This window comes from Aquarana catesbeiana, linkage group LG09 (genome assembly GCF_042186555.1).
Source record: "Aquarana catesbeiana isolate 2022-GZ linkage group LG09, ASM4218655v1, whole genome shotgun sequence".
NCBI classification, from domain to species: domain Eukaryota; kingdom Metazoa; phylum Chordata; class Amphibia; order Anura; family Ranidae; genus Aquarana; species Aquarana catesbeiana.
The window spans coordinates 306,743,384-306,762,714 of NC_133332.1; the positions used below are offsets into that span (position 1 = coordinate 306,743,384).

General features: G+C 41.1%; 1 protein-coding gene across 1 annotated transcript; it reads right to left on the reverse strand.

Moving 5' to 3' along the window:
- Window positions 1-2,720: 2,720 nt before the first annotated feature.
- LOC141108704 (uncharacterized) lies at window positions 2,721-19,115 on the reverse strand. The gene is made up of 10 exons (XM_073600573.1): window positions 18,917-19,115; window positions 16,568-18,004; window positions 14,817-14,909; window positions 13,411-13,515; window positions 11,174-11,283; window positions 10,307-10,498; window positions 7,784-7,946; window positions 4,277-4,442; window positions 3,873-3,967; window positions 2,721-3,377 (listed from the first exon to the last, which is right to left on the reverse strand). Exons 1-10 carry the CDS (start codon window positions 19,062-19,064, stop codon window positions 3,283-3,285), a joined length of 2,604 nt encoding a protein of 867 aa, XP_073456674.1. The 5' UTR covers window positions 19,065-19,115; the 3' UTR covers window positions 2,721-3,282.
- Between the last annotated feature and the right edge of the window lie 216 nt (window positions 19,116-19,331).

Below are 19,331 nucleotides of genomic sequence, written 5' to 3' on the forward strand. Positions count from 1 at the left end.
CACCTCATCAGTGAAGCATGGTGGTGGTAGTGTCATGGCGTGGGCATGTATGGCTGCCAATGGAACTGGTTCTCTTGTATTTATTGAGGATGTGACTGCTGACAAAAGCAGCAGGATGAATTCTGAAGTATTTCGGGCAATATTATCTGCTCATATTCAGCAAAATGCTTCAGAACTCATTAGACTTCACAGTGCAGATGGACAATGACCCGAAGCATACTGCAAAAGCAACCAAAGAGTTTTTTAAGGGAAAGAAGTGGAATGTTATGCAATGGCCAAGTCAATCACCTGACCTGAATCCTATTGAGCATGCATTTCACTTGCTGAAGACAAAACTGAAGGGAAAATGCCCCAAGAACAAGCAGGAACTGAAGACAGTTGCAGTAGAGGCCTGGCAGAGCATCACCAGGGATGAAACCCAGCGTCTGGTGATGTCTATGTGTTCCAGACTTCAGGCTGTAATTGACTGCAAAGGATTTGCAACCAAGTATTAAAAAGTGAAAGTTTGATGGATGATTGTTAATCTGTCCCATTACTTCTGGTCCCTTAAAAAGTGGGCGGCACATATACAAACTGTTGTAATTCCCCCACTGTTCACCTGATTTGGATGTAAATACCCTCAAATTAAAGCTGAAAGTCAGCAGTTAAAGCACATCTTGTTCATTTCATTTCAAATCCATTGTGGTGGTGTATAGAGCCAAAAAGATTAGAATTGTGTCCATGCCCCAATATTTATGGACCTGACTGTATGTAATGTACTACACTTAAATTGTGCCCTCCTAATCTCTTTATTTCCCTTGATTCATGCCTGCCTCTCTTGCCTTTTTTGGAATCAACCTGGTCATACACTTTAGAGTCAAACTGTACAACCTCACTACAAAATACACTATATTACCAAAAGTATTTGGACACCTGCCTTTACATGCACATGAACTTTAATGGCATCCTGGTCATAGTCCATAGGATTCAATATTGAGTTGGCCCACACTTTGCAGCTATAACAGCTTCAACTCTTCTGGGAAGGCTGTCCACAATGTTTGGGAGTGTGTCTATGGGAATGTTTGATCATTCTTCCAGAAGCGCATTTGTGAGGTCAAGCAAGGATGTTGGACAAGAAGACCTGGCTTGCAGTCTCCGCTCTAATTCATCCCAAAGGTGTGCTATCGGGTTGAGGTCAGGACTCTGTGCAGGCTAGTCAAGTTCCTCCACCCCAAACTCGCTCATCTATGTCTTTATGGACCTTACTTTGTGCACTGGTTCAAATAATTTGGTGGAGGGAGGATTATGGTGTGGGGTTGTTTTTCAGGGGTTGGCCCCTTAGTTCCAGTGAGGGGAACTCTTAAGGCGTCAGCATACCAAGATATTTTGGACAATTTCATGCTCCCAAATTTGTGGGAACAGTAAGTGGATGGCCCCTTCCTGTTCCAACATGACTGCGGTTAGGTTTCTGTGCAGGCCAGTCAAGTTCCTCCACCTCAAACTCACTCATCCATGTCTTTATGGACCTTGCTTTGTGCACTGGTGCGCAGGCATGTTGGAACAGGAAGGGGCCATCCACTTACTGTTCCCACAAATTTGGGAGCATGAAATTGTCCAAAATATCTTGGTATGCTGACGCCTTAAGAGTTCCCTTCACTGGAACTAAGGGGCCAACCCCTGAAAAACAACCCCACACCATAATCCTTCCTCCACCAAATGATTTGGACCAATGCACAAAGCAAGGTCCATAAAGACATGGATGAGCGAGTTTGGGGTGGAGGAACTTGACTAGCCTGCACAGAATCCTAACCTCAACATGATAGAACACCTTTGAGATTAATTAGAGCAGACACTGCAAGCCAGGTCTTCTTGTCCAACATCAGTGCCAGACCTCACAAATGCTCTTCTGGAAGAATGGTCAAACATTCCCATAGACACATTCCCAAACCTTGTGGACAGCCTTCCCAGAAGAGTTGAAGCTGTTAGAACAGCTTTGGGATGAATTAGTGTGGAGACTGGGAACCAGGCCAGTCAAGTTCCTCCACCCCAAACTGGCTCATCCCCACTATATTATATTTTTTAGATATCCAGGCAGGTAGACTTTGTACTAACAGCCTTCATATCTATAGTCTTGCCTCCATTTTCACATTACAGCAGATGTTTCAGGTGTCCGGGGCTGTATCCACACCTGAGGCATTTTCAGCCTTCCCAGGCCCAGGAGTGCGTTTTTCGGCCTCCTGGGACCATTTGTGCCTGTGTTTCCGGAAACGCGCAAAAAATGCATCATGTTGGTGGCGCCATTATTTCTTAATGGCTAAATGCGGGTAGCAGTTGTGTGTTTCATTGCATGGTTTACGCATGACAAACTGCGCAAAAAAATGAGTGGTGCCAAACGCAAAGTTTGGTACTGTAGCTTCTTTGGTTCGACCAGATGAAAATCAAAAGCTTTTAATTGTAAAAATTAAATGGTTTGGGCTGATTGGAATTATAATAATAATAATAATCATTATCATCATCATAATAATAATCATAATAATAATAAAAAATATAATTAAATAGAAAATAAAATCAAATTAATATTTTTTATTTATTATTATTACTACTATTATAATGCAATAATAATAATCATAATGATCATACTAATAACTATTATTATTTATATTATTATTATTATTATTAATTATTATTATTATTATTATTATTTATATATATATATATATATTTAGGAAGACCAAGAGACATTAGTTTGTAAGACCTCTTTATTGCAAAACAATAAAAATTAGTGCAAAGAGGGAAAAAAAATCAAACATTACAATTAATACCACAGTACTTCTGTAGGAAGCAGCTGCAATAAATCAGTTTACACCAATATTTTTAATCATGACAATAAGACTGATGGCGCACAGGTGACTCTGTCACTAGCGATCCTGTCGCTGACAATCTGTCAGAATCAGCAGTGGCAGGATCTCCAAGAGGTGGCCAGTTTGTCCCTATGGAATTGCGCCCTCTGTAGTTGAGACAGTGAAATGTCGCTCCCATCACTAGCGCTGGGGCCAGCGACAAAAGAACATCTCGCTGCATCTGGCTACAGAGGGAGCGATTCCATAGGGGCGCACAGACAACCATTTTTAACAAGCCAGAATCACCCGTGTGTCATCACAATAATCAATAAATACAATAAAATACAATAAAATATAATAAAATACAATATAATGTTATAAATTAGCACTAAGAACGCCCGCATTCTTCTTGTAGCATTTACTTCATATCAACACGCGTCCTTTTTTCGACTTTTTGTTATTTCTACAACACACTGTGTTCCATGTTCTTAGCAGTTTCAAAGATCTGCATTATTTTCGCAGCTGGCACACATCCTTCCCGTAATATGGTGATCGATCCTGGAAAGAGACAGACACATGTTAGAGAATATATCCTGGAATCAAATCGCTTTATTACAAATAAATTGAGAAGCTTTTGTTCCCTGTGGTTTCTTCTAGCGTTCTAGCCTTTGTGGTTATGAGTCTGATGTGTGTGGGATAGTGCTGGATCAATAGCAGTGAGGCTTGGCTCTGATGGATATACAATGGAGTATGTCTTCATCTGATGGACACAGAATGGAGTACCTCTTCCTCTGATAGATATACACCATATTACCAAAAGTATTGGAACGCCTGCCTTTCCATGCACATGAATTTTAATGGCATCCTGGTTTTAGTCTATAGGATTCAATATTGAGTTGGCCCACTCTTTGCAGCTATAACAGCTTCAACTCTTCTGGGAAGGCCATCCATAAGGTTTAGGAGTGTGTCTATGGGAATGTTTGACCATTCTTCCAGAAGAGCATTTGTGAGGTCAGGCACTGATAATAATAATTATTGATTTATAATATTTACCTTCATCTATTTTGGTACAGATCACTACAGTTGATCCCACAAGCTCATTAGAATTGCCATCACACAGAACTGCATCAAGTTTTTCACTTAAACGTCTGTTTTAAAAGAAAAAAAAACTTATTACAGCAATTGGGGAAGGAGGGGGGTGAAATAAAGCATGATATACAGTAATACGCATTATAACATGAAATGCTATAAAGCCATTGCTGACGTGATTTTAAAGGGGAAGGGATTGGAAAGGGGTAGCAGTAGATCAGCAGCAACAATGAAACAAAAGTGAATAATCTAAAAAAAATTGCAATTATTATTTATATGCATATCGACACAGCAAACTAAATTTGATTCATTTAGAGTTTACATTGTCTTAAAAAATTCTCATATAAAATGCCTTAGTTGCTACTTACGATATGACATGATCATGGTGAGTGCTGTCGCTTTCTCCACTGGGGTTGGCAGAGGTGATCGCCAACGGTCCCGTCATATCGGTAAGATGGGCTGTGACGGAATGGTCAGGAACTCTAATCATGATGGAGTCCGGTGTCCCAACATATTCATACGCGGGTCCCACACCTACAAAGCATAGTCTAGTTAGAGTATATCAAATCGACTAAAAAATGTACTGGCAGGTCATCAAGGGTGACGAGTACACAGGCATTCTTGAAACAACATACTTAGAAAAACATACTCAAAGAGGAACGTTTGAACTTCCAAGTGTAGTCAGATTGGTAAATATGTTATATACAAATATTGCAATAACACATTTTCATCAGGGCTCAACACAGGATAACAGTCCAAAACAACATACTCAAAGAGGCATTGGGAACTTTTGGACTTGTATGTGTAGCCAGATTAAGGAAAACTTCAAACAAGCTCAATAGCTTTGGCGATTTAGCTCCTGCAGATCAAGGCTCCCCCCCCCGATGGGCATCAACCCAAAGCATAGAAATACAGAAAGGAGCACTAAGCCAAAATCGGATAAAAGAGTCCAAGATAATTTTAATTGTTGGTAAAAAAGGTCATACAGAAACAGCCAACGTTTTTCGGTGGCAACCACTCCTCCTTCATCAGGGATCAAAATAGGATAGACCTTGGATGGTCTCCACCGGAACGTCCTGTCAGGACTGGGATCGAAAACCCAAGACCTTTGCTGTGTGTGGCAGTGGCTCTTCTTACTTAGCCACCTGAAACCCTGGAAAGCTTCCTGTCTGATCTCTTAGAACAATCTTGCCTTGTCTCTTGGTTCTCGTAAACCTTGAACTCCTTTCTCCGCCCATGAATTTCCTATTTAAACCAAGCCTTTGCATTTCCTTTTTGCCAGATTATTGTGCTCTTCTCCAGCCAATCTCTTGCGCCTTTCTCTTCTACTGCCATCCGTATCTCTATCATCTGTATCTTCACCATCACTCATAACCAACCTTGGCTTGTTCCTCGATTACTCCTCCACTTGATCCCAACCTGTAACCATTTGTTATGAACCTTGGATTGTTTCACAACTACTCTTCCATTTGATCCCACTTGTTACCAACCTTTGGCTTCTTTACTGACTATGCTTCTGCTTGATCCCTACCTGCTATTTCTGCTACTGGACCCTGGCTCGCTCATCTCTGAGTGGAGTGATCACCCATCTCCACCATCAGGAGCTCTGGTGAATACCAGTTAGTGCTTAGACCCCGTATCTCAGGTAAGCCCACATCATCTGCCAGGGTGACCTGCTTGTGTACTTATTCTTCTGGTTGATGGGAGCCTCTCTACTGCAATAGCTATTGGTTTTCCAAGCCTGACCCCGGACTGTGGCAGTTCCATTGCTGCTCAGCAACTACTGTCAAGGTGTTACTTCATGTGTACAATTCAATACGGGTTCTAATTCAGACCAGTGAGATCTTTGATGGACACGGAGTACATCCAAGTTCTATCCTGTGTTGAGCCCACTGGTGAAGGAAAAGTGGCGTTGCCCCCGAAACGCCTTGGCTGTTTTTATATAACTTTTTTTTATCAGCAATTAAAAATAGATTGAGTTCTTTAAACCAGTTTTGGTCTAGCGTTCCTTTCTGTATTTTTATTCTTGGAATCCCAGACAGTGAAGCTAGTCAACATTTTACCATTAAACTCAATGGAGCGTGAAATGTAGTTTAATTATTAATACAAACTATCTCAAGTTTTATTACACAGAAACAGAACGGCTACTGTTGACAGGTTTACTAAGGTATCGTAGAATAATCTTTAGCTAATTTGCTTTCACCTTGTACACCGTGACTCATTATTGTATCACAAATGAAATTTGTCTTCTGTGAGCAGGAAGATCTGCGAAGTGCTAATAGCTGTTATTAGCCACACCATTTGGCCAGGAGGGAATCTGAAGTGGTTTCAGAGGTGGGAAGATGCTGATACTTGTGAAGCTGCTTTAACAGTTTATAAGCATATACAGTATATGTGTGTTTTGTTTTCTGCTTTTGTTTTTTAAGATATCAAGGATACAGCCAAACAAAAAGAATGGAACTTTAGGTGCTGTGAAATGGAAATAGCTGGGAGGCGGGGGCGGGATTTATGATCGGAAAGCTCCAGATCGCAAGTAGCGATTGTAAGCTTTCCGTTAGCCGCCAGTAACTGTGCCGGGAGCACGCAGGGCGGGCGCTAACGGCACAGCTGCATTCACCACAATTAACGAAAATATGCGGCCGCTCGCGCCAAGGCCCATCCGCTGAGAGGGGTTAAGATTACATAAGATGGTAAGAGGAGGGAGGGAGAAGGAGAATAATTGGACACTCCCGGAAGAGGAAAGGTCCACGATAGGGAGTTGACTCTTCCCAAATTAGTCAAAATTTTCGCGCAAGTTCAAAGGTGCCATTTAGAGAAAGAAAATGTACTAATGGAAAAGAAAAATACTTTTAGTATTTAAAGTACTTGATTCTTCTGTGGTTTTACCAGCAATATTTTAAGTTGGTGACAGGGTCTCTTTAACTATCTTACACCAGCTGAATTTCTCCTTCCCCATTGCATTTTGCTGAAATGGAGAAATTTTGACAAAATTTTGGCAAATTGAAAACTCAGTTTTGCTTATCTCTTATTATGATAAGGACAATTTACTGAAGGCAAATGGGCCGTTCACCTTGCAAGGGAAATTTCCCTTATCCCTTAGCTTAGTGGATCTGGTGAAAATTGCTTTGCAAAGGATACCCAATCACTTGAAATGAAATGAAAAATGAAAAAGCTAGATTTTTACTTGCACACAGCTGAATGATGGACCTCAGCAGAGCTTCTCCTCATTCAATAGGCTCTCTTGCAAATTGATCAGCCTATTCGCCCAAAGGGTTGATTTACTAAAGCAAAGACTATTCACCAGTGGCGGTCGTGGACATTTTTATTTGGGGGGGGGGGCAGCAAACAGTATTCATTCGCTGTTGTAACACACCTGGGTGGGATCGGAGAGCATTCTCTGCGACCCGAGGCCCACCCTATTTTGAAGCCTATTAGAACCCCTGGCTCTAATCAGGTGCTTAAAAAAACCAAAACATGGCCACTGTAATTCATGCGCCCGGTGCCCTAAAAGGTGCCGGACACATGAATAGGGGGTGGCCACGGCGGCGGTGGATAGATTCATGCTATGCATGAATCCTTTCATTGCATTAGGGGGTGGTGTGGAGAGAGGGGGTGGAGCCCAGGTGCCCCTAATGGATGGGCCACCACTGTTATTCACTGAGCTTAGTAAATACGATGAAGCTGTGCTCACCTCATAACACAGGTTATTTACTGTCATTCACTTTCGCTAAGTAATTAGTCTCTTTGCCTTTAGTAAACCAACCCTGGTGTTGCAACAGCTTCCACTCAGCTTGGGTGCACTTAGCAGCAAAATGTCCCCAGGCACTATACTGATGTAATGACAGGCTTGTTTGACAATATTGCAAATCACTTACCTAATCTTTTGAGCCATTCGCCTTTCTTTACTATGCAGCTTATCCCTCCGGGGTATACCATGTCCATGAATCTCCATAGAAGAGGGCTGAAAGGGGGATTTATGACCCTCAGCTGATCCAGGTTGGAAATGCAGATGCAAATAGGTTTTTCTGAAGGTCTTTCCTGTAACATAAGCCAATGTATCAGTAAATGAACTGTAAAGGAAGCCCGAAATATTCTCATCCCTAATGTACATGGACTCCCTTTTATATGTCATATCTACACTATATGGCCAAACATATGTGGACAGCCTCCAGATGATGGACTTCAAAAGAATATTGTTAATACTACAGATTACAAAGACATTTTAGACTACTGCTTGCTTCCAATCTTGTGGTAACATTTTGGTGAAGACCCTTCTATATTCCAGCATGACTGTGCCACTGTGTAGAAATCCAGCTTCATAAAGCCATAGTTTGGACAGTGGAGGAACTCAAGTGTCCTACACGGAGCCCTGACCTCAACCCTACTGAATACCTTTGGGATCAGGTCTTCTCATCCAACATTCGGTACCTGACCTCAACCCTACTGAACTCCTTTGGGATCAGGTCTTCTCATCCAGCATCAGAACCAGACCTTAACCCTACGGAACATCCTCTGGGATTAGGTCTTCTTTCAACTTCAGTACCTGACCTCAACTCTCTTGAACACCTTTGGGATCAGGTGTTCTCATCCAAAATCAGTACCTGTACTTAATCCTACTGAACACCTTTGTAATCAGGTCTTCTCATCCAACATCAGTACCTGACCTCAACCCTACTGACCACCTTTGGGATCCTTTAGCTTCAATCTTGTTCACATTTGCACTCCTGGTGTTCCAAGACTATTCTCTTGGAACACCAAGAGTGCAAATGTGAACAAGATTGAAGCTGATGAATCCCAAAGGTGGTCAGTAAGAGTACTGTTACTGGTACTACAGATTACAAAGACATTTTAGACAATTGGTTGCTTCCAATCTTGTGGTAACATTTTGGTGAAGCCCCTTTTCTATTCCAGCATGACTGTGCCCCTGTGTACAAAGCCAGCTCCATAAAGACATGGTTTGGACAGTTTGGTGTGGAGGAACTCAAGTGTCCTACACAAAGCCCTGACCGCAGTCTTTGCCATGAATTTGAACGCTAAATGTGAGCTAGGCCCAACATCAGTACCTGACCTCGACCCTACTGAACACCTTTTGAGATCAGGTCTTCTCATCCAACTTCAGTACCTGACCTCAACCTTACTGAACTCCTTTGGGGTGAATTGGAACTATAACTGTGATCCAGGTCATCTCATCCAACATCGGTACCTGACCTTAACCCTACTGAACACTTTTGGGATCAACTGGAGCACCGATCGTGAGCGAGGCTCTGTCTTCTAAGATCAGTAGCTGACCTCCAAAATGGAAACAAATCCCCAACAGACACATTCTGAAATCTTGTGGAAAGCCTTCCCAGGAGAGTGGAGGCTGGGATAGATAAGGGAAGAGTGGAAGCTGGGATAGAAAAGAGGGGCAACTCAATATTAATGACCATGGGTTTGGGATGGGATGTCCAACAAGCTCATTTAGATGTGATGGGCAGTTGTCTAAGATCTTCCAAGATCAGAAGCTGACCTCCAAAATGGACACAAATCCCCAACAGACACATTCTGAAATCTTGTGGAAAGCCTTCCCAGAAGAGTGGAGCCTGGGATAGATAAGGGAATAGTGGAAGCTGGGATAGAAAAGAGGGGCAACTCAATATTAATGACCATGGTTTTGGGATGGGATGTCCAACAAGCTCATTTAGATGTGATGGTCAGTTGTCTAAAAAAAACTTTGATATACCTGCATGTAAATTGCTAGTATTCCCTGAATAAAATTTACAAACAACAAGTTAATCCCAAATATATTAGTATTGCAGCAATATGCGGTTCTGAACATGTCTTGTAAAATACATTAACCCAGTAAATCCACCCATTTTCATGTGTAGTCTGTCAGACATCAAATCACAAAGCCGGTTTGTTGGTTTAATAAATGGATAGAGTAAGAAAGGGTTATAACTCCTGTCAGTTGTTTTTTTGCCATCCCTGCCCCATTGGGGAGATTACCCTTTATTTCCTGTCCCAAAGCCACAACAGGAAGTGAGAGGAAATCCCTTCAAATTGTAGGAAATCCCATGGTTGTCACCAGAACGAATGTCCCCTTTTCAAAGTTTCCCACCTATTCCTATTTTTGTTACAACTCAAATTTTCTTTTACGGTCACCAGGACAAATAGAGGGGGTGAATCTCCCTAACAGGGACACACAGAAATAAAAACCTGAAAGGGGTTCTAATCCTCTCGACTCTATCCAAAAAAAAAAAAGTTCTGCCTTTAGTTATACTTTAACTGTTTATATGATATCATGGAAGACACAGGCAGATCAACGTTGTTATCTACTTGTATGCACTCTGCTTGATTATTTATATACTTATATAGTCCAGGAAACTAATTAATGACGACAGTGAAAATGTTTTTCTTACTTTGATCGAGTAAATCCTACTGATGGCTTCTGGGTGTTTGCAAGAAGCCGCAAGCGCGTAGACCGTGTCTGTTGGAATCCCACACACCCCTCCATCCTCTAATATATTCGCTATTGTTCTCAAACCACTTGTACGATGAGACTTTGGCAGGGCGCATGAACTGGAAGCTTCTTCCTTCTTCTCTGGTTCTTTCTGAAAGACAAAATTAGAGAATTTATTTACCTTCATTTCCATTTGGGTCATTTCCATTTTCAAAAAAAGGGTCGTTTTTAGGATTTTTCGTACTCTTCTGCCATTTTTATTTTAACAGTAAGTAATGGAGACAGGCTTCTTTTTTTTTTTTTTTTTCAAAATGAATAGTCTTTTTTTTTCCCTTTTTATAATAAAAATTTGAAAAAACCCAGCAGCTATTAAATACCACCAAAAGAAAGCTCTATCTGTCTCAAAAAATTATATAAAATTAAGTAATTGTCGGTTAAAGTATCACAGTACGGAAAATTGAAAGGGGTATTACAGGTAGGCATGCAAGTGGTTAACCTCTAAAATTTTTATAATTTTTTTTACAAAGAGAAAAACAGACATTCTTAAAATATAATAAAAATTTTGAAGCAACAGTAAATACATAATCAAATACAATAAAAAAAGAGGGGGAAAAAGAAATAAAGAAAAAAAATATAGCTTATTATTTCTTTTTTTTTTTTTTAGTTAATATCACCTAAGCAGCATAATAAGCTGCAATGCAAGGAATTTTTACCAACAGAAAAATCAGTAATTAGATGGCAGAATCAATATTTGCCTAAATCGCTCCGCTCATCCCTATTTCTAATTGAAAATGCATATTATTTTTTTTTTTACATTTGACAATACCTTGAATACTGCGGGTCCCATCGGGATGAGCTCTTTGTTGAACAAGCAGTTTGCCAGAGAAGCCAAAAAGCCATAGATGCAGATGATGCTAAATATGGCCAGCACGGTTACTAGAGAGATGGGAACATGAACAGGATCATGAATATAGATAAATATAAATATAGAAGAGCCTACTGAAGGAAAGCCTTAGGCAAAAGGCCTGATGTATAAAAGTGCAAATTATTACATTGCATAGAAATAGCCACAAATATAGGAGCTTTGTTTTATATAAATAAAAGTATTAGTGACAACAAGTAAACATTTTTTAATTATTTAAAATTGTCTTAAAAAATATTTACAATTGTTTTTAATAAGTATTTAATAATTATTTTAAATTTAAAAAAATTAACCTAATATGAATAAAAAAATGAATCAAATAAGGACAGAAATCTGATTTTAGTACTTGCGATGCAGAGTTGTACCTGTGCTTTTTTTAAATATTGTAATTGTTATTTTTTATAGTATTGTAATTGAAATGTATCTTACAGCAATTTTTGCAATCCCCTGCACAGCAGAATTAAGGCTGTAAGAGGGCGGGGCATGACTGGAAGTTAATCAGGTGAGGTGCATGCAAATATGCTGATAAGAGTGGAGAGCAGAGTGTGCAAAGAGATAATCCTACTGCTGCTCTTTTATTGTCCAATCAGCAGGCTGCGGGTGGAGAGAGGACACTAATGTGAACTTTGCTGTAAGTGATGTCATCCATTGGGCTGTGCCTCGTGTCAGAGCTGTGTAAAGCTCAGGGCTGGATGGACAAGCGAAAAAGGATATTTACCATGTTAGCCAGGAATAAATACAAGTGCAGAAGGCATGAACGTGTCATTTTTTTTTTTTTTAACGGCTAACTAAAAAATATTAAAATATGCCTTTTCTGGATGAACAGAGATACAAATAAAAAAAAAAATCAGTTCTCCTGTCCTGCCAGACAGGACTGGGCTGTGTAGCAGAGCAGTGTAAATCTTGGGATTGATAGAAATAATTTTGAATCCTTTGGCAGGTAAAACAGCTCCATTATATGTATTTCATCTCTATATTTAGTTCTTTGTCTGGAGTTCACTTTGGATAAGTTACTATGCTATGCTGTGCTGTTGCAGAAAGTTTGGCTTTTAAGGGATACCTTTTATTGGTTTAAATATTATATTATTAAATATGTGGTTTTCAGAACCTTTTTTCAGAAATGTATAAAGCCTTTAGAAGGGAACAGAGTTATCCTGGGTGCTTGCATCCTAAACCTTTGCCTTCTACATAACGTGACACGAAGAGGTTAGGCTATAACACCCACGTGCCACAAGAACCTATTTAAAGGGCCCTGGGGTGGGGCGGGAAGGGATAATGACCAGCATGGTCAACAATGGCCAAGGTCACCAATGGTCAATGATCACCAATGGTGAACAATTGTCAATGTTGGTTAATAATGCTCAAAAATGGTCAGTGATCAACAATGGTCAACAATTGTCAGCAAAAGTTCAACAATGGCCAACTCTACTTATAAGGTATTATTGAAAATGCTTTCAGGTTATCCAATTAAATAAAATAATGTAACAAGTCGTTTGACATTCAAAAGAACCTAAACACAGTTAAAATAGTAAGCTAATTGAAGGATCGTTGTTAAATGCAGTTGAGGGCCATCTTTCCAACAAATGACCCTAATATCCATACTATGAGAGCATTCTGAAACGTTCAAGGCCCGACTTGGAAGGAGTGACCACACAGACATGAAACTTTATCACAGCACTGAAAATGGTGCATGCATGCTATATGGTTTTCATGCGCTCTTTGCAAACAGTTGGCACCCCCCATAGTCTAGTTGAAAATTGAGAAAGTGGAAGAAGAAGCCTTAGAGTGTTCCATCAGTGGGTAAAGCATTCTGGGATTCTGAGAGTGTAAAGCAGCAGTACAGAAGACTGTTGTAATCACTTTGCCTGCTGATGGAACACTTTGAGCCTTCTTCTTCCACTTTCTCCATTTTCAAGTTGCCTGCGGGGGGTACCAATTGATTGCAAAGAACACACGAAAACCGTATAGTGTGTATGTGCCATTTTCAATGCTGAACTTCTGGAAGAGTGGCTTGTGATAATGTTTCATGTCTGTTTGGTCACTCCTTCCATGTCAGGCCGTGAACTTTTCAGACTACCCTTGTATACTATACCCCTTCTATATAATTACCCAACAGTCCATTACAAGTACTTAGCACTTACTTTCATACTGAAGAGGAAGCTTCTCCAATGTGAAGAGCAGAAAACTGACTATCACGGCCTCCATCATCACACCGACAAGTAGTAGGACAGTGTTGGCATGAGCGGCTAGATAAAAACAAACCCAAAAAAACCTTCATATTGATGTCATGGAAACAGAATATAATAATACAATAATCAATTATCAATTCAGAAATGGACATCTTGTAAAATTAGAAAGTCGAAGTTTCGGCTCTACTTTAACACAGGTTATTTTTAGGGATGAGAGATTTCAAGGAAAATTATTTTGTCCACAATTTACCAATTTTGTTTTCATCAAACTAGCCTTAACTGACAGCTACCCCAATATTTCTTTTAAGTGCATTGATGCACAGATAGAAAGAAATATTTTTTTTAAAGGACACCTTCACTTTAAGGTAAAAAGCTCCCAGCCCCCTAAGATAATAGACTAGAATGGGTTGTACCTATACTGGTGGGCAACGCCACACTAGGTCTATCTGGCCAAAAAAGTAAACAATGCAGGAAGAGGACACCATTATAGGAGGTAACAAAGGTAATTGAGGAGGGCTTCAGCTTAGGGTATTATAAGGGGCTGAAGTGGGAGGGCTTTACTTAATTGTAAAATCGTAGAGTCACCTTTATGGTGGCCATGATAAAGGCAGGATGTGACTCACTAAAGCATTGGTGTAATAAAGCAAACTTATTGTCTTCGTCATTCTCCATTGCAAAATCCAAGAGTATCCAAGAGAATGGGCACTCAAAGGACTTTCAACAGAGAATCCAAGAGATAATGGTATCTTATTAAGATTTTCACAGGTTATCAAAATGCAGAAAGTTTTTCTTGACCCCAAATGGCCATTATTCAGCAGCTCACCAAAAAGACAGAGACCCCCCACCCCAAAGAGAACATTCTCTTGAGTTGAATGTAATAGGTCAAAGAGCGTCAAATGAAAAACAAGCTTTTGCTGTCTTTTGACCTGCTTGTTGTAACCAGTTGCACAAAAAAAAAATCTTTGGACTCCCAATGATTTTTTATTTGGCACTCTCATTGACACTTGGATTTCTCAACTTGGGTGAATGTCCTCTTTGGGGGGGAATCACTGTCTTTGGGTTGAGCTGCTGAATACAGGCCAACTGTGCTCAGGTATTAACTTTGCCCACATTTTGACAATCTGTGAAAATCTCTGTCTCTGCCAATATCTCTTGGATTCTCAGTTGAAAGTCCTTTGAGTTCCTACTCTTTGATTTCTCAAAGGAGAATGAAGAGGACAATAAATTTGTTTTATTACACCAAGGCTCTCTTGGATTCTCAGTTGGAAGTCCCTTGAGTGCCTTCTCTACCTTTCTCTAAGAAATATAACTTCTTTGTTGAAGAAAAAAAATGTGAACTATATATATGTAATACTCACCAAAGGCAATCATGAAGATGTTGACTACCAGAAATGAAATCGCTCCTACTGTGAACCCAGCATCATTGTTTGAAGCAATTCCTAGCAGAGGACCTAGGAAAAAGTATAAGATCTTTTAGACTTTATTAATTACAGAAAAAAATGGGCAATGGTTCATATTTATTATTTTGTGTATTTAATATGTTTTTGTGCTATTTAAAGAATACATGTATTTCTGAGTGGTTATCCTTTAACTGACCCCCTCTACCTTCCTCCCCCTTCCCCAGCACTTGCATAAAAGTCTTACACACACACATGTCCATGCTACTGCCAGATTTTAGCTATATGGGCCACTGGTAGTTGTAAAGTCAAGGCCAAGCAGCTTCTTGTTCTGGACAGGAATGGATAAAATCCAATTTGTTCCTATGGCAATCCACTAATAAAATTCTTAATAGAGATAGCCTCTCCGTAGGGTTGGGTAGAGATTTTTCCATGCTTGCACAAAAGAGGAAGCCGCCTGACTAGGAGAATGGTGAGCTGCACAGCAAAGTTCTGGAAGGAGTGAGGACAGGTAAGCAGGGTTGCCATTAGAAGTTGTGGGGTTCCATACAGCCTACTTGTCAGGGCTTCCCCCATACAGCCTGCCTGACATATAGAAAAAGAGGCCAGAATTTAATGGTCAGAAGCCATGGCAAAGAAAAAGATTCCATTGCTCACAAAATAGTCCCCTCTCTGTCCCTGGCCCCTGCTGCTCAACTGATGGGGTCTGGGGAACTTTTATTTAAACCACTGGGAGCCACAAACTGTGGCATTACTGTGCATGCACCCAAAGTCCCTTCTCTGCAGTTGGACTCCCTGTTGAACTTATTGGGCCCAGCCCAGGTTCAGAGGAGTTGGCTCTACTACACCCCCCCTATTCCTTGCTCTATTGAAAAAGTAGATGTTGTGATTGATCCAGAGTGCACCAAGACTGAAGATAATGGAGGTGGACCCAGGGGTTGATTTACTAAAGGCAGTTAGGCTGTGCACTATGCAAAGTGCAGTTCCACTCTGCAGGTGCAGTTGCTCCAGAGCTTAGTAAATGAGGTAAGGCTTAACTTTGCAAAGAATACACAATCACATGCAAGGAAAATTGAAAACAACAGCATTTTCGCTTGTACATGATTGGAGGATGGAAAGTCAGCAGAGCTTCTGCACATTTACTAAGCTTTGGAGCAACTGCTCTTGCAGAGTGCAACCAGTAATGGAAAATGTGTGACGCTCAGGCTACAAGGGAAAGCAATCCTGTGTCCACCACTGTAAGTGCAGGCCAGGGAAGGAGCTAGTCTCGGCTCCAAACAACTGTTGAGCAAAGGATGGATCCCTTGAAGCTGCACAACCAATGAAGATGCACTGGTATTGGAATAAATGGCCTGGGCTCCCACTAGGCCATGCTCCCAATGTGTTTTGCTCCGCCCCTCGGAGCTTAATCATGGGGAGAGGATTAAGCTCTGAGGGGTGGAGTGAAAAATGTTGGGGGCGCCATTCATTCCAATACATTGATGTGCTACTTCAAGGGATTTATCCTTTGCTCAATAGTCTCCTGAGACCTTGCTCTATAAACATGATTGGCACTCAATTTTCTATCAATACAGGGCAAAATAAGACTTAGGGGGCACTAGGAGGGAAGGAACATCAGTTAAAGGATATCTGTTCTAAAGAACATGTATAGTACTCCTCAATAAGCACATAATAATGCTTTTTTGTATTTAGAAATGTGGTCTATTTCATACCTGCAAACCGTAGCCACACCCAGGTTGCCCAGACAGCAGAATAACAAAATGGAAGAACTGAGCCAAATCTTCTTCCCCCTTGGACGTCGATTCTGCAAATGTATAGTTGTATAATAGCACCAGGTATAAGGACCCAGGGAATTGATAAATGTGCTTGGGTTGAGTAGTTTAAAGAACTCTGGATAGCAGCAAGGGCAGCTAAACCATTGCATATGTAGAAGAGAGGGTCCGAAGAGAGAGAGCTGATATTTTCTTTGACCGTTAGCTCCTGTCCCGGCTTCTTTAGACACTGTCTGCCCCATAGCAGCACTTTCTGGAGCTTGTCACTTGATATCACTATGTTTCCAATGGGTATCAGAACTTTCTCCGCTATGGAATTTACAAGGCTGGCAAACGTTGTGTAAAGGGAGACCAGGGTAAACAAACTGCAAGTCACTCCGAAGAATATATAGTAGGCTTGGCTTGGGATTTGCTGAATGGTGGATACAGTTATGAGAGCAAATGCAACATTATGTGCTACTTCAAGGGTGTCCTTATTCAGTGATAAAAAGCAGAACACACAAGCTGAAGCCAGGAAGAACCAGTCACCAACCAGTAGCTGTCTACTATCTGAGACCTTTGTAGAGGTGAGGACAACTGTGGCGGTAAACTCTTCCCATGACTTGACCAGCCAGAAGATAGAGTGGAAAGCAAACTTTGTGGCATGGTAGACGTCATCCCTCAGATAACTGTAGTAACTGGAAAGCAGCTGAGACAGGACATTGATGCTGATCCAGATGGCGCCTACATAAAAAGTCTTCATATAACCAAAGCAGTAGAATGCCATGATGAAAGGAGAGATGGTGTCGCAGAGGTAGCCCAGGGCCATTGGCTCAGCATACTTTGTATTTTTCTTTTTTTCTTCTCCTGCGGTCTTGGAAGTCTTCCGATTGGCAGATCCAAAAAGTAGGACGTTAAAGAGGGCATTGCCGAAGCCTGGAAGCACATATCTCTGGGTGATGCCTTTGAGTAGTAGGGCTGCTGCTCCGTAAAGTCCACACAACACGATGATCAGTTCAAGCACACCAGAGACCACCAAAGCCCACCGACCGAACAGGCCCACCGCCTCAAAAATCAGTGTTAGTGTTAGCGCTCCAAACACAAAAGGCATGATATAGTTAACTGTTGCTGAGCAGAAAGCCAGAATAAATGCAATCATGATGTAAGAGACAAGCCCAGCCACTGCACTCTCTTGCACTGGAATCGGAGGAAAGTCCGGCACTAGTGAACTGTTCTGGGTGTTTGATTCTGTACCAACAATGATACGAGTAGCACCATAGCTGCTCCACAATGCAGAGAAGGCTATGAAGGCTGTACCACTTAGATGGTCATACTTTCTGAAAGACAGGAATCCGGCAATGAGCTGGGTGATACCGCCAATCAATATCAGATGGACACCTATAAAAATTAAGATGAGAAATATAAATAATTTTACCACTTCTTTATTACAGAAATATACACTATATTACCAAAAGTATTGGGACACCTGCCTTTACACGCACAAGAACTTTAATGGCATCCCAGTCTTAGTCCGTAGGGTTCAATATTGAGTTGGCCCACCCTTTGCAGCTATAACAGCTTCAACTCTTCTGGGAAGGCTGTACACAAGGTTTAGGAGTGTGTCTATGGGAATGTTTGACCATTCTTCCAGAACAACAGGCAATGATGTGGACATGAAGGGCTGGCTAGCAGTCTCTGCACTAATTCATCCCAAAGATGTTCTATCGGGTTGAGGTCAGGACAAATAATTTGGTAGAGGGGGGATTATGGTGTGGGGTTGTTTTTCAGGGGTTGGGCTTAGCCCCCTAATTCCAGTGATGGGAACTCTTAAGGCATCAGCATAACAAGACATTTTGAACAATTTCATGCTCCTAACTTTGTGAACACAAGTTTGGGGATGGCCCTTTCTTGTTCAAACATGACTGCACACCAGTGCACAAAGCAAGGTCCATAAAGACATGGATGAGCGAGTTTTTGGTGGAGGAACTTGACTGGCCTGCACAGAGTCCTGACCTCAACCTGAGAGAACACCTTTGGGATGAAACAGAGCCAGGCCTTCTCATCCACATCAGTACCTGAACTCACAAATGCGCTTCTGGAAGAATGGTCAAACATTCCCATAGACACACTTGTGGACAGCCTTCCCAAAAGAGTTGAAGCTCTTATAGCAGGGTGGGCCAACTCAATATTAAACTCCTACGAACGAAAACTGGTATGACATTAAAGTTCATGTGCGTGTAAAGGCAGGCGTCCCAATACTTTTGATAATATATTGTGTATATGGGCAAACTGCCATGACCTTATATTTACCTGCAAGGATATTTTCCACTCCGCCAATGGCAAGTGAGGTGTTGAAGAGAGAGAAGTTTTGCATACAAACGAGGAAAGCACTGACAGCATTGGCAAGTAGTCCCAGCGCCGCCGGCTCGCTGTAGAACACAGCAGGAAACCCCTCCATTATAGAGACTTCACAAAAAGGACTTGTCGAAAACTGTAATGTCCACCCCCAAATATATATTTATTCAGAGTTGCTTCTGCACCGATTTGGGGTTCCTGAAAACAGATTAGATGTCATTATCATTTGTTTTACCACTCAGGTCTTAGAAGTTTCTCATATATTCAGGTCATGGTATACAGCTAGTAGTAGTTAGTCGCATTCAACTGGACTTGTTCTGTAATGTCATAGACCAGGGGTATTAAATTAAAATTCACGGAGGTCTGATCA